Source organism: Silene latifolia, chromosome 11 (assembly GCF_048544455.1).
Source record: "Silene latifolia isolate original U9 population chromosome 11, ASM4854445v1, whole genome shotgun sequence".
NCBI lineage: Eukaryota > Viridiplantae > Streptophyta > Magnoliopsida > Caryophyllales > Caryophyllaceae > Silene > Silene latifolia.
This window is the reverse complement of record NC_133536.1, coordinates 26,779,916-26,795,590: the sequence shown is the minus strand read 5'-3', so window position 1 is coordinate 26,795,590 and position 15,675 is coordinate 26,779,916. Positions and strand designations below refer to the sequence as shown.

The 15,675-nt window shown below is 36.7% G+C and overlaps 1 protein-coding gene across 1 annotated transcript; it reads left to right on the top strand.

The window, feature by feature from the left end:
* The first annotated feature begins 14,500 nt into the window (after positions 1-14,500).
* LOC141613146 (protein FAR1-RELATED SEQUENCE 9-like) lies at positions 14,501-15,433 on the top strand. Its single transcript, XM_074431881.1, has one exon. It carries the CDS (start codon positions 14,501-14,503, stop codon positions 15,431-15,433), a length of 933 nt encoding a protein of 310 aa, XP_074287982.1.
* The last annotated feature ends 242 nt before the right edge of the window (positions 15,434-15,675 follow it).

Genomic DNA, 15,675 nt, shown 5'->3' with positions numbered 1-15,675 from the left:
CAACTCCCTACGAATCAGATCAAAAAAACATAAACAACAATCAGAAACTACAAACAGTACTAATTGTAGAGTAAAGCATTAAAGGCTAGCCTTGGGCACCAAGGAATTTCGGCCTATATAAAGGCTTGTAGTCCTCATTTGTTCATCATCCAAATTTGAAGTAAAAACTTTAGAGTATTCTCTAAAACTTGTCTTGTCTTCTTGTGTTGTTACACGAGTAGTTTGGCTTAAGAGGTCGAAACGCGATTTCGCACCTTGCTTGAACGAGGGACGTGATCCTAAGTTTAAGTCGGATTGTTTGACGAGTATCAAACAATTCACCCATTGGCGTAGCTATAGGTCTAGCTACGACAAATATCCCATTGTTTTCGAGGTCTTCATTGATCTTGAAACAAATATCCCCTTTATTTCAAAACACAAAAACAACCCTACAAAAATGTCTTCCGCTTCCGCCAAAATTCACATCAATTGTGGTATCAGAGCTTCGGCTCTTGATTTCCATTAATCGAGACGATCCAGGGGTCTTGATTTCTTCACACAAAAAAAAAAAAAAAAAGTCACTGTTCACGGTACTGTTCACCATAAAAAATAAAAAAATAAAAAAAAAGTTTCGAAATTTCAAGCAACCAACATCAAAAATGAATTTCGACGATCCGAACTTTCTCAAGAATCTTCAAAGGGCTTTAAAGAATTTACAAGAAAACGATCCCAAGTGGATGCCGAGACGAGAACGAGCCGCTGAAGAGTTCAAGGTCAGTGAACTACCCGAGTTCACGGGAGGCGCGGACCCCGAGGATTATCTCGATTGGGAGAGACAAATCGAACGAATGTTTGATTTCAAAGTTCTGGATGACGCGAAACGATGCAAGTACGCTATTCGAAGACTTAGTGGAGGGGCTTCACTATGGTACGAGAATTTGAAAGCAAGGCATGCTCGCGCTGGAAAAAAGAAATTATTATCTTGGGATTCTCTTAAACACAAATTGCGCAAGAGATATGTTCCAGCAACTTATAGACTCCCGACTTATCGTAAGATCGCCAACCTTAACCAAGGGAGGCTTCGTGTCTCTAAATACATCGACGAATTTGATAATCTCACTCTGATGAGAGAATTGGAAAAGAGTGAAGAATTAAAGATGGTTGAAGCACAAGGAAAAGCTAAATTGCCAACAATTTATGATAAGATGTTTGATGAGGAGGAACGATTGGGTGATGTGTTCAAGTTCGAAGAAAGAGAAAAGGACGAGATTATAGAGCCATTGAGTGACGATGATCAAATTAAAGATGCGATTGAAGATGACATATTTGCCAACTTGGATGAACCTCATATGGGAGTCGCTTCTTTATTTGATCCAAATCTACCAATTGTCTTTGATGAAGAATTGGAAGAAGCTTATGACGAAACTCTCATGGAAGAAAGTGATCATACAAGTTATGACGATGCAACTCAAGACAATCCTAATCTTGTGCCAATCTCGGACGAGGAATTTAATGATGTTTTCTTCGAGGAACTACCCGCTGGTTTACCACCTATTCGAGGGATTGAACACCAAATCGATATCCTACCTATAGCTCCCTTACCAAACAAAGCCGCCTATAGATGCAATCCAATGGAGACAAAGGAATTGCAATTCGAGGAATTGATGGAACGAGGTTATGTGCGCGAGAGCATAAGTCCATGTGCTGTCCCTACTCTATTTTTTCCAAAGAAGGATGGGACGTGGCGAATGTGCGTTGATAGTCGAGCCATGAACAATATAACTATCAAGTATCGTTTTCCTACCCCAAGACTTGACGACATGCTTGATGAGTTACATGGGTCCAAAACCTTTTCTAAAATTGACTTGAGGAGTGGTTATCACCAAATGCGAATGAGAGAAAGGAATAAGTGGAAAACCGCGTTCAAGACTAGACATGGGTTATACGAGTGGACCGTCATGCCATTCGGATTAACCAATGCTCCGAGTACTTTTATGCGACTCATGAACATGATACTCAAACCTTTCTTGAGCAGATATGTTGCCGTCTACTTGGATGACATTTTGATCAACAGCCGGAGCAAGGATGATCATTTCAAACACTTTCGCGAGGTATTCAATACGCCCCAAGAGCAACAACTCCATGGTAGAAAGGAGAAGTGTTCAGTCTTGGTCAAGAGCGTTATCCTTCTTGGCTACAGGGTTTCAAAAGACGGAGTTTCGGTCGATCAATCTAAAATTGAAGCAATTAAGTCATGGCCTACGCTTAAGTCCGTCATAGAGGTTCGGTCTTTCCAAGGACTTGCTTCGTTCTATCGAAGATTCATAAAAGATTTCAGCACCATCACAAGTCCCATCACCGAGTGTTTAAAAAAGGGAACATTTGTATGGACCGAGGCTGCTCAAAAGGCTTTCGAGACGATTATTCAAAACCTTTGCAAGGCACTTTTATTGGCACTCCCAGATTTCACTCAACCATTCGAGATGGAATGTGACACAAGCGGTGTTGGAATTGGAACCATACTAATACAAGAAAAGCGATCCATCGCTTATTTCTCCGAGAAATTGGATGGAGCCAGGCTCAATTACTCGACGTACGACAAAGAACTTTATGCTATCGTGAGAGCTCTTCAACATTGGAGTCACTACCTTTGGCCGAGTCATTTCATCCTGCACTCGGACCACGAGTCACTGAAGCACATCAATGGACAACAAAAGTTAAACCCACGGCATGCCAAGTGGGTGGAGTTCCTACAATCCTTTCACTTTTCATCAAAGTATGAACGTGGCAAGAGTAATGTGGTGGCCGATGCTCTCTCACGACGGTACTCATTATTGAACGTGCTCGATGTCCGATTACTTGGATTTGAGGCATTGAAGGATTACTATGAGCATGATCCCGACTTTGGAGAAACCTTCGAGATTTGCAAGTCCGGAACTCATGATGAGCTCATTATTCCAGATGGTTTCCTCTTCAAAGGTAATAGACTTTATGTTCCAAAACTTCCAACTCGGGAACTCCTTATTCGAGAAGCTCATGGAGGTGGACTTGGAGGACATTTCGGGGTAAACAAAACTGTAGATATTCTCAAAGAGCATTTCCATTGGCCCCAACTGCAAAGAGTAATGCAGGATGTGATACGAAGGTGGGAACCATATCAAGTCAAAGAACCGTATCAATCACCAATTGACAAATACATTAATGAGAAGCTACATGGTGGGAACCCTAATTTCTTATTGAAGTTAATTTTCATGGGAGTTCATGATGATCTTGTTGCTTCGAGCAACCATTATTTGGATTTTGGTAGAATTGTGCATGGAAGGTGGTGGGAAGGAAATCACAAGAAAGTAAAGCACAAGCAAAGATGGCACAAAATGGTTGTGATTGACAATACTCATTACAAATTCAAATCACCGGAGAGGGATAAACATGAAGACTACATTGAAGATGATGAGCTGAAGAAGAGATCAACGGGGTGCGTAAACTGCTTCATGTTCTTAATCAAGTTTGAATCTAACTTCCAGATTTGTTTTGATCCCGGTGGCATCAAAGATGATTCGACTACGTGTTCGGGCTTGTTCGGGTTTATAATATTCATCTTTGATCCCGGCATACTGAGGCAAGAATTGAGGACAATTCCTTTCAAAGGGGGAGGAATTGATGTGAATACGAATCACCTTAATGAAATAATTCTCGAAACAAGCAACCAAGACAACCCGAGTCACCAAGGATGGATCGTTTCGAATAAGAGTCGAGAAAAGTGCATGATCACCCGCCAATGGGACGGGTAGAACCGTGTGGAGGAAGGAGAACCGTGTGGAGCAAAGTCTAAGCCTCGAAAATGGGCTAGTCCAAGACATTGAATAAAGCTCACCTAGTTTTTGTCATAGCCTAGTTTTTACAAAAGTCTTACCTAGTTTTTGGCTTAGTCTTACCTAGTTCTTCCACATAGCCTAGAACTCACCACAAAGCATTAAAGGCTAGCCTTGGGCACCAAGGAATTTCGGCCTATATAAAGGCTTGTAGTCCTCATTTGTTCATCATCCAAATTTGAAGTAAAAACTTTAGAGTATTCTCTAAAACTTGTCTTGTCTTCTTGTGTTGTTACACGAGTAGTTTGGCTTAAGAGGTCGAAACGCGATTTCGCACCTTGCTTGAACGAGGGACGTGATCCTAAGTTTAAGTCGGATTGTTTGACGAGTATCAAACAATTCACCCATTGGCGTAGCTATAGGTCTAGCTACGACAAATATCCCATTGTTTTCGAGGTCTTCATTGATCTTGAAACAAATATCCCCTTTATTTCAAAACACAAAAACAACCCTACAAAAATGTCTTCCGCTTCCGCCAAAATTCACATCACAAGAGGATATTAATAATGAAAAAAAAAAAGAAAAAAAAAAGAAAAAGGAAATAACAAAATTGGCAGCCAACAACTCCCACTACCAACATAATAAATAAATAAAAGGACAAACATTAAACAAGATCTGACCGAATCAACACAGACAAACAACAACGACACTTAAACAACTTAAACAAACAGCAACAACACTTAAACAACAACACCAGCCGCTGACACTTAAACAAACAGCGACAACACCAGCCGCCGACTACACCACCATACAACACCACCTTCTTTGCCTCCGTTAACTTCTGACCGCCGCCGTCACCCTCCTTTCACCAGATCTCGCCATCGTTGGTGGTGGTCATTGTAGATCTGGCTTTTTATGGGGTTTTATTGTGGTTGTTGGTTGTGTTATTGTTGCTGGTGGGTGTGGATAATGTAGGGTAGGGCAGTGTTTGTTGTCGTACTGGTTGTGGTGCCCGTGTTTGTTGTCGGGTTGTGGTGGTGGGATGGTGGTGGCATTGGGTAGTAGGGCCGTATTTTTTTGGTGCGTGAAGGTGTTGGTGGTGGGTGGTGAGACGTGGTGGTGCGTGAGGGTGGATGTGGTGGTGGTAAGACGAGATCTGAAAAATGGCTGTGGTGCGTGAGAGGAAATGGTGGGGATGGTGGAGACGAGGGAGGTTGGGTGTGCGTGAGGGAGAGTGGTGGTGGTAGTCGGGGTGGTGGTGGTGTGTGTCGGGTTGTGAGAATGGTGGGCAGGTCATGGGTGGTGGAGAGGAGGGGTCGGGTTGGTGTCGGTAGTGGAGAGGAGAGACCGTTTTTGGTAGTGGTGGTGGTAAGTCAGGGAGGTGGTTGTGTGGGCGATGGTTGGTGGGTGAGTGAGGATGAGAGGAGATTTATTTTTTGGTTTTTTATTTTTTTGGTTTTTAGAGAGATGAGAGGAATGATAATTGTGTGAGATGAGAGAGAAGTGAGTGGAAAATAAATGATATATAGTAAAATTAATGGTTGATTAGTGAAGGTAGTGAGGGAAAGTATTTAATTAGCATTGATCTCCTAATTTTTGTACTAATCCTCCCTTTTTCTCTTTCAATCTAAGCCCTCCATCCTATCTTTTTAAGAGCCATAAAGAGGACTTATGGACTCAATGAATTTTGGTGGACTCATTAGATCTCAAAATATTTGAGTCCCTAAGTCCTCTCTACATCCCTTAGATCTTCCACTAAGGATGGTTGAGATTGAAAGCAACAAAACACACTTAACACTAATTAGTTTCTTATACACTAATTAATCAACTTTTTCTCTCTAGCTTTAATTATACATTCACTAATTGATTATTCTACCCAATTAACATTATTTTTTGCCTTCTTATATTTTCAAGTTTTTACAAAAAAAAAATTTGAGAGAAAGTTTATACAAATTTTATGACACTTTTACTGTTTTAAAAGTGTAATTCTAACAAAAAAAAGTGTAATTTTAACAAAAAAAGAAAGCGGTTTTGACGGATATTATATTGAAATTTCAAATTTGGAAGCAAGTTTACGACAAATTTTGCGTTTTACGACAAATTTAAAATTTTGAAGCAATTTTACGTCAATTTTTGAGAAATATTTTTTTTTTTCAAATTTTAACACAACTCATTGTAAATTGAGTGATTTATAAGTGTAACTTTAGTCTTTTAGAAGTGTAACTTTAGTCCATTAAAGTGTAATTTTAGTCCATTAAATTGTAATTTTAGTCCAGAAGTGTAACTTTAGTCCATTAAATTGTAATTTTAGTCTTTTAGAAGTGTAATTTTAGTCAACTAAAGTGTAATTTTAGTCCATTAAATTGTAATTTTAGTCCATTGAGAGTATATCTCTAGTCCATATTCAATGTGTAACTTTAATCCATTGAGAGTGTAACTTTAGTCCTTTGATAGTGTAACTTTAGTCCATTGAGAGTATAACTTTAGTCCTTGAGAGGGTACCATTAATAGAGATAAGTGTAACTTTAACACAAAAAAAGTGTAATTTTAATAGAAAAAAGTATAATTTTAATAGATAAAAGTGTAATTTTAATGGAGAAAAGTGTAACTTTAATAATAGAGAAAAATATAATTTTAACAGAAAAAAGTGTAATTTTTATAGATAAAAGTGTAATTTTAATGGAGAAAAGTGTAACTTTAATAGAAAAAAGTGTAATTTTAATGAAAAAAAGTGTAACTTTAATAATAAAATTTTAACAGAAAAAATATAACTTTAATAGAAAAGAGTGTTATTCTAATGGATAAAAGTGTAATTTTAATGCAGAAAAGTATAACTTTAATAATGGAGAAAAATGTAAGTTTAACAGGAAAAAAAATAACTTTAATAGAAAAAAGTGTAATTTTAATGGAGAAAAGTGTAATTTTAATGGGAAAAAGTGTAATTTTAAGGGAAAAAAGTGTAACTTAAATAAGTACAACATTTTAAATACCAAATCTGAAAAAAAACAAACAATAACTATGACTATTTTTTAACAAAAAAAAAAAGAGATAATGCGATTTTTTTAAATATACATAAAAACGAGATACTAACACCCGAAAATAAAAAGAATGCATGTAACAAGACAAAATAACATAAACAAAATATGAAAAAAAAAAGCATTTATTACCCGAAAAAATGTACATAATATACATACAACATAAGATAAATTTTTTTTAAAAAAAAACTAGAGATCTGAAAATCGAAAAAAACAATAACAATAACAAAAGAAAAGAAAAAACAATAACAATAACACAACACACTACACCAGCCAAAAAAAAATGAAAAAAGAAAGAAAGAAAAAGGACGCAGATCTGGAACGAAAAAGGAGGAGAAGAAAGTGGAAAGGAAGGCCACCACGGCAGGGGAATGTGGTGGAGGTCGGGAGAGAGGCTGGTGGTGGTGGGGGTCGGGAGGAGGAGAGATGGTGGATGTCGGGAGGAGGAGAGGTGGCGGTGGGTCAGTGGGTGTGCGGGTGGGGTGGTGGGGATCGGGAGGGAGGGAGGCAGGCGTCAGATCTGGAGGTAGTCGGTGGTGGTGGGTGTCGGGAGGGAGGCTGCTGGTGGATGTTGGGAGGAGGAGTGGTGGTGGGTGGCAGACGTCGGGGTGGGGGAGATGCGTGGTGTGGTGATGGTGGTGTGGCCAGTGCTGGGGTGGCACGGTGGACGGTTGTGGTGGATGAGATTTTTGTTTTTGGGTTTTTTTTTTCGTGGGTGGCGGTGGTGGCGTTAGATGATGGTGGTGTCGGGTGAGGGGGTGGGTTGGTGAGGAAAAGAGAGGGAAATTTTTTTGAATTTTTAGGTTTTGAATTTATTGGGTTTTTAATTTTATTGGGTTTTTGATAGAGAAGGTGAATGAATTGTGTGAGATGAGAGATAAATGGGTGTGATGATAAATTATATATAGTGGAATTAGTGATAATTAGGGTGGATTAGTTAAGGTAGTGAGAGAGAGTGTTTATTTAGCTAATTAATCACCTTTTTGTGCTTTGATCTCCACCACCCATCTTCCTCATCCAATGGCTTGGATGAGGACTTATGGACTCCCACTTAATGGGTGGACTTACTTGATCTTTACTCTCTCTCTCTCTCTCTCTCTCTCTCTCTCTCTCTCTCTCTCTCTCTCTCTCTCTCTCTCTCTATATATATATATATATATATATATATATATATATATATATATATATATATATATATATATATATATATAGAGGAAGGATCAACTAAGGCCCTCTATATATTTGAGTCCATAAGTCCTATTGTGAGCCATTGGATGGAGGGAGATGGATGGCCAAGATCAACCTCCAAAAGTGTGTTTATGTACTAATATCACTCATTCTCTCCTCCTTCACTAATCCTTCTAATTAATCACTAATTCACTATAACTTCTTTTCCTCTCATCCACTTCTCTCATATACTTCCTCCATTCAACTCCACTCTACCTATTTGTATTTTGCACAAATATTAAGAAGGGTGGGGTTGGGTGGAAAATATTGTATAAATAATGAGGTATAATGTAATTAAGTGGGGTATGAGTGAAAAAGGGTGGAGTTTGATGTAGAAGTAGTGGGGTATGAGTGGTAAATATTGTAAATAAGTAATGGGGTATGAGGACAAAATGGTCATTTAACATTCTTTTTTAGGAAATATGTAGAGTGGAGTTGAATGGATGGAAAAGGAAAGATGGTAGAGTGGAGTTGAATGGAGGAAGTATCACACAACTCATCTTCTCTCTAAAACCCCAAAAAATAAAAACCCAAAAAATCCAAATAAATAAAAAACCCAAAACCCAAATAAATAAATAAAACCCAAAAAATCCAATTAAATCAAAAAACCCAAAAAATCCAATTAAATCAAAAAACCCAAATAAATCATTCATTCTTCTCTTCCTCATTCACCACCACCCACCACTATCCCACCCGACACCAACTCACCGCCCACCACCGCCGCCACCGCACCGCCAACTTTGCCAACTTTTTTTTTTTTTTTTTTTTTTTTTTTTTTTTTTTTTCGTTTGGTCTTTATTTTCATGTTTTGAGTTGTTTTTTCCATTCATTTTTTGTTGTTGTCTTTTATTTTCTTTTATTTTGTTACTTCTCCTTTTTTATTCATTTTCTCAAATCTCTTCTTGTTATACTTTTTTTAAAGATTTCGGGTTTTAAATCTTGTTATTTGGTTTATTTTATATTTCGGGTTTGGTTGGGTTGTTGGTTTTTTGGTTTTATTATTGTTATTTGGTTTTTTGTTTTTGTTATTATGAGTTTTTTTGGTTTTTGTTATTATTTTTTTTTTTCATATTTTTCATATTTATTGTTTGATTTTTTAACTATTTACGACTAAAGTTATACATTTTATGACCAAAGTTATACAAAAATGCACCAAAGTTATACAAAAAATGGACTAAAGTTATACAAAAAATTGGACTAAAGTTATACAAAAATGAACCAGAGTTATACAAAAATGAACCAAAGTTATACAAAAATGAACCAAAGTTATACAAGAATGGACCAAAGTTATACAAATATGGACTAAAGTTATACAAATATGGACTAAAGTTATACAAAAAAAGACTGAAGTTATACAAAAATAGACCAAAGTTATACAAAAAAAGACTGAGGTTATACAAAAATGGACCAAAGTTATACAAAAATGGATTAAAGTTATACAAAAATGGACCAAAGTTATACAAAAATGAACCAGAGTTATACAAAAATGCACCAGAGTTATACAAAAAATGCACCAAAGTTATACAAAAAATGGACTAAAGTTATACAAAAATGCACCAGAGTTATACAAAAATGCACCAGAGTTATACAAAAATGGACCAAAGTTATACAAAAAATGGACTAAAGTTATACAAAAATGGACTTTGGTGCATGTTTGTATAACTCTGGTGCATTTTTGTACAACTTTGGTGCATGTTTGTATAACTCTGGTGCATTTTTGTATAACTTTAGTCCAATTTTTGTAGAACTTTAGTCCATTTTTTTGTATAACTTTAGTCCATTTTTTGTATAACTTTGGTGCATTTTTTTATAACTCTGGTCTATTTTTGTATAACTTTGGTTCATTTTTGTATAACTTTAGTTCATTTTTGTATAACTTTAGTCCAATTTTTTTTATAACTTTAGTCCATTTTTTGTATAACTTTGGTGCATTTTTGTATAACTTTGGTGCATTTTTGTATAACTTTGGTTCATTTTTGTATAACTTTAGTCCAATTTTTGTATAACTTTAGTCCAATTTTTGTATAACTTTAGTCCATAATTGTATAACTTTAGTCCATTTTTGTATAACTCTAGTCCTTCATATGTATAACTTTAGTCCATATTTGTAAAACTTTAGTCCAAAATTGTATAACTTTAGTCATATAATGTATAACTCTATGCATATGATGTATAACTCTAGGCATATAATGTATAACTCTAGGCATTTAATGTATAACTCTAGTCAAAATATTTATAATTCTAGTCAAAAGATGTAAAACTCTAGTCACAATCTGTATAACTCTAGACATACAATGTATAACTCTAGGCATTTGATGTATAACTCTAGTCAAAAAAAAAAAATAACAACAAAAAAACAAAAAAAATAATATGAAAAATCTAAAACAAATCTAAAAATCTAAAAACTAGATCTAAATAAATAACAACATAATAAGTAAATAACAAAAAAAAAAAAAAAAAAAAAACCAAAAAACCAACAACCCAACCCAACCCGAAATCGAAATAAACCAAATAACAATAAAAAAAAACCAAATAACAAAACCAAATTTAAATATCGTGTGTATAACTCTAATGCACATAGTGTATAACTTTAATAGACAAGATGTATAACTTTAGTCCAAAAAATCAAATAACAACAACAAGATTTAAATAAGAATTAAAAAAAAAACAAATAACAAAAAAAAAAAACCAAATGTAAATATCGTGTGTATAACTCTAATGCACGCAGTGTATAACTTTAATAGACAAGATGTATAACTTTAATGTTTTAAGTGTATAACTTTAGTCATAAATAGTGTAACTTTTATAAAAATCAATTAAATATGAAAAATTAAAATCAACAAATCTAAAACCAATAAGGAAAAAAAAAACCGTTAATCTAACAAAAAAACTCGTAAATCTAAGGAAAACAAAATCAAAACAAAATAACAAAATAAAAAAAACAGCAAGAATCAAAACAAAATCAAAACAAAATAACAAAATAAAAACAAAAAAGAACAAAAAAGGGACATAACAACAAAACAATAAACGCATAAACGCATAAACAATAAACGCATAAACAAAACAAAAAAGGGCTGCCGGTTTTGTAAACAAAACAAAACAAATCGAAAAAAAGAAAGTTAAAAAAAAATTGCAGATTTGAAGGAGAGGATGGAGAAATGAGTGGTGGGCTCGGTGGTGATGGGGGAGGAAGGAGGGCGGCATGAGACGGTGGTGGCGTTTTCTGGGTAGATCTGAGACAAGAGGGAGACGACAGATGGCGGTGGTTTCGTGGTTTGTGGTGGCTGTCCGGTTTGGTGGTGGGGTCAGTGGTGGATGTCCAGTTTGGTGGGGGTGGTTTTCGGAGGCGGAAGGAAGGCAGAGGCATGACGGAGGGAGAAATGCGGAGGAAGGGCGGAGAGTCATGACGGAGGGAGAAATGGTGGATGTCCGGTTTGGTGTTGGTGGGGTGGTGTTGTGGTGGCTGCAGGAGGAGGAAAGACGGAGGGGTAGAGAGCGTGTGGTGTGGTGGAGGTCGTCAGTGGTGGTGTCGGCGTGCGGTGGTTGAAGCCGGGTTAGGAGATGTGGTGGGTGGTTTGGTTGGTGAGCAGTGGGTGATGAGGGAGGGAGGTGGTTCTCGGTGGTGTTGGTTCTCGGTGGTGGTGGGTCTGTTGTTCTCTTGTTTTTCTTTTTTTTGGTTTTTTTTTTGTTGGTTTTTTTGTTGTTGATTTGGTTTTTTTTTTTTTTTTGAGAGGATGAGAGAAAGATGAGAGAGAATGAGTGTATGAGAGAAATGTGAATGAATGAATAATGAGGATGTGAGTTGGGAGATTAGAATGGTGGTAGAGTTATACAAAATTAGGTAGAGTTATACACAATTAGGGAAGAAGATTAGGGAGGGTGAATTGTGACCCTTCAATGAGATGTAATCTCATCCCTCCATCCCTTCCATCCAAAGGCCCTTATAAGGACTTAGGGACTCATAAGATGTAAGGACCTTATGAGAACTATAGGAATGGGATCATGTGAGTATTACTTATATATTTGAGGATTGAGGATTAATACTATGATAGGTATTTAGGGTGGAAACAAGCAAGGGCAAATCTGTAATTTAACACTCGCCTATATAAACCACTTTTTACAGCAAATACCGTTATTTCCTCCTTTTTCTTCTTCTCCCTTCAACTTCTCTCTCCACTGTAGCTTCTTCCTCCATTGTTGAGCTGGAAAACCCTAGAATTTAGGCGTCATCTCCGTTTTTCGTCGTCATTCTTCACAATTATCATACTATTCCAATTAGTTCGTTTGCTCAGGTACGTAATTGGCGTTTTTCGTCCCTAAATTTCGAATTCGTTGTAACATTACTCTGTTTGTTCTTCTTTCGTTTCTATAATTTGTATTTCATCTTGCTTTTGTTTGTTATTTTCAATTTAATTTTGTGTTTCCTAAAATTCGGTACGTTTTTCTTTTATTTCCAGGTTTTGCTGCTCATTCTTCACAATTATCATATTATTCCAATTATTTCCTTTGTTCAGGTATGTAATTGCCGTTTTTCGTCCTTATGTTTCGCCTTCCTTCTTATCTTAATCTGTTTGTTCTTCTTTTCGCTTATATGCTTCGAATTTCATCTTGATTTATTTGTTATTTTCAATTTACTTTTGTGCTTCCTTAAAATTCGGTACGTTTTTTGTTTGATTTCCAGGTTTTCCTGCTCAAATCTCTGCGTATTCAATCATATCATTGCGATGTCTGGTATGTTATTCTTCTTAATTTTGTACTTTCAGCGTATTCTGAAATCTCTGCGTCTTCTCTCTTTATTTTGTACTTTCAGCTTTCAGTCACATGTTCGTTATAATTTTGGTAAATATTTTTTGTTCATTGACGTTCTTATTTTGCTCAATATGTGATATTGTTTTCTACAACTGGTGATATTGTTTATGTTGATATGTACCATTGTATATTCACGTTTGTGATATTGTTTTTCAACTTCACGTGTGATATTTGTTCCAGAGTACGTGATATTGTTTTCCTGGATATGTGATACTGTTCAGGCACTTGTGTGATATTGTTCCTGCAACATTCCTTGTGATATCGTTTTCCATCTTCATGTGTGATATTTTTCCCAAACAACGTGATATTGTTTTCCTGGATATGTGATATTGTTCAGCCACTTGTGTGATTTTGATTTCCTCCATATCTTTAAGATTTTTTCTTGTTATTTTACATTTTACTTTTCTTGCCAGATCCTACAAGTAATGTAACTTCTTCTTCCTGTAATGATCTTCATGTCTCTGCCATTACCTCTGAAGATAGTACTGCTATTGTTGAGTCTTCACTTACTTCTACTGTTCTGATTGAACCACCTGATGCATCTAGTTCTACTCCACATGTTGAACAACATTCTGTTCCTTCTCGTGTGCATCAACTACTTTTGGACTCCACACCTGGTGGTAGTGAATTGTGGATAAGGAATGTTGCACCTGAGTTTAAACCTTATATTGGCCAGTTGTTTGGGACGTTGGATGAAGCTATTAGTTTTTATGATGTGTATGCAGAAGCATGTGGTTTTGAACCTAGGAAGTCTTCTCAAAAAAGGTCTGTATCTGGTGATGTGAAGTATAAATTTGTTGTTTGCAACCGTGAAGGTTTTAGAGATCGTAAGAGGAAGGCTACTGTTTTAGATAGTGGAAAGAAGCAGGCAACTCCCAGGCCTTTTGATATCAGGAACACTAAATTAACTAGGATTGGTTGTACTGCTATGATTGAGTTTCGCTATAATGGGGATGGTTATGTTGTTTTTCAGTTTCGTGAGTGGCATAATCACCGTCTTTGTTCACTTAGAAATCAACAGTTTCAAAAAAAACACAGGCACCTCCATCTTTACCATAAAAAGACAATTATTGATCATTCAAGGGTTAATCAAGGGCCAACAAGGGCATTTAGAAATGTCAAGGAATATGTAGATGGCTATGAGAATGTTGGAGCTCAACTGGTTGATTTTAAGAATTTTGGAAGGGATATCAAATGTTTCATAGGAGACCGGGATGCTCAACTGTTTGTTAACTATTTTGAGGATAAACGTGATACCACTGAAGGTTTTTACTTTGATTATGAGGTGGATTCTGGTAAATGCTTGGTTCGTGCGTTTTGGTGTGATGCAGAGTCTCGTAGAAACTATGCTTTGTTTGGTGATTACATCACTTACGATCCAACTTACAGTACGAATAAGTATTGTATGCTTTTCACTCCTTTTACTGGCGTAGACCACCACAAAAGGTCAGTTACTTTTGCTTCTGCCTTGCTATTTCATGAGGATGAAGATTCGTTCACGTGGGTCTTTCAAAAGTTCCTTGGTGCTATGGGACGAGAGCCACCTTTGTATAATAACCGATCGGTGTCTTTGGAATAAAGTTGGGTTTGCGTGCTGTCTTCAAACATGCTAAGCGCAGATATTGCATGTGGCATATTATGCAAAAGCTTACTAATAAGGTTGGGCCTGTAATATCGAAAGAGACTGATTTTGTCAGCCGTTTGAATGCTATTGTTTGGGATGCTGAGTTAGAACCTCGTGAATTTGAAGAAAAGTGGTGTCAGTTGGTCAATGAGCATAATCTTGAAGGTAATTCCTGGTTGTCAACCATGTTTAGAAAAAGGAGGAAATGGATCCCAACTTATTTTCGTGATGTTCCTATGGGTTGTCTATTACGAACAACTCAACGTTCTGAGAGTCAGAATAATTTTTTCAAGCGTTTTGAAAATGCACATGGTACACTTGTTGAATTCTTGATGCGGTTTCAAAGCGCCATTGATGTACAGCGCCATACTCAAAAACAACTTGATAGAAACGATGATTGTACTCTTCCACAATTAGCGACTTCTCTTAAGTTGGAAGCTCATGCTTCCAAGGTTTATACAAATCTTTGCTTTCTCGATTTTCAAGTAGAAGCTTCTGCTTCTATTTGTTCCCTTAGTGTTGGTGGCTTCACACCACCTGCAAACGGTGTAGAATTAATTGGTATTGCTGATGCCAGAACGCAGAAGACCTACCAAGTTGTCTACAATTCTCTCACGAATGACGCTGAATGTTCTTGCAAGCTGTTCAACAGGAAGGGTATTATTTGTAGACACATTATCTGGGTTTACTCTGGAAAACAAGTACACACTTTGCCCGATAAATACCTTCTTATGCGGTGGACCAAGAATGCACATAAGATCCGTCTTTATGGTCCACATGGTGAGTTAATTGAGGATTTTGATGCCACTGATTTACGAAAGATGGAAATGTGCAAGTTATGGTCAGAGTTCTACGTGACCATCAGTGTGCTCAAGAATGTGTCTACGAAGGACATCACTGATCTTGTTGACACACTTAAACAATTCAGGGTGAAACTCAATCCGTAATCAGAGTCAATGACCAAAGAGCAGGAGTTGGAGATGCTTCTTGGGTGCAGTTCCTCAACTGAGGTGAGGATTCTACCACCTCGTCAGGCAAAGAACAAGGGTAGCGGCAAGAGAATGATCTCCAAAAAGCAACAATGCATAGCTAAAGCGGAGAAGCCTAAAAGGCTTTGTCGTAATTGCAAACAAATGGCTCACCATGATAAACGTAACTGTCCTAATGCTTTTGTACCTGATGCCGACAA

Bases quoted from the DNA above. Each gene is read 5' to 3' on its own strand.
- LOC141613146 (XM_074431881.1), top strand. From the start codon at position 14,501: ATGCAAAAGCTTACTAATAAGGTTGGGCCTGTAATATCGAAAGAGACT.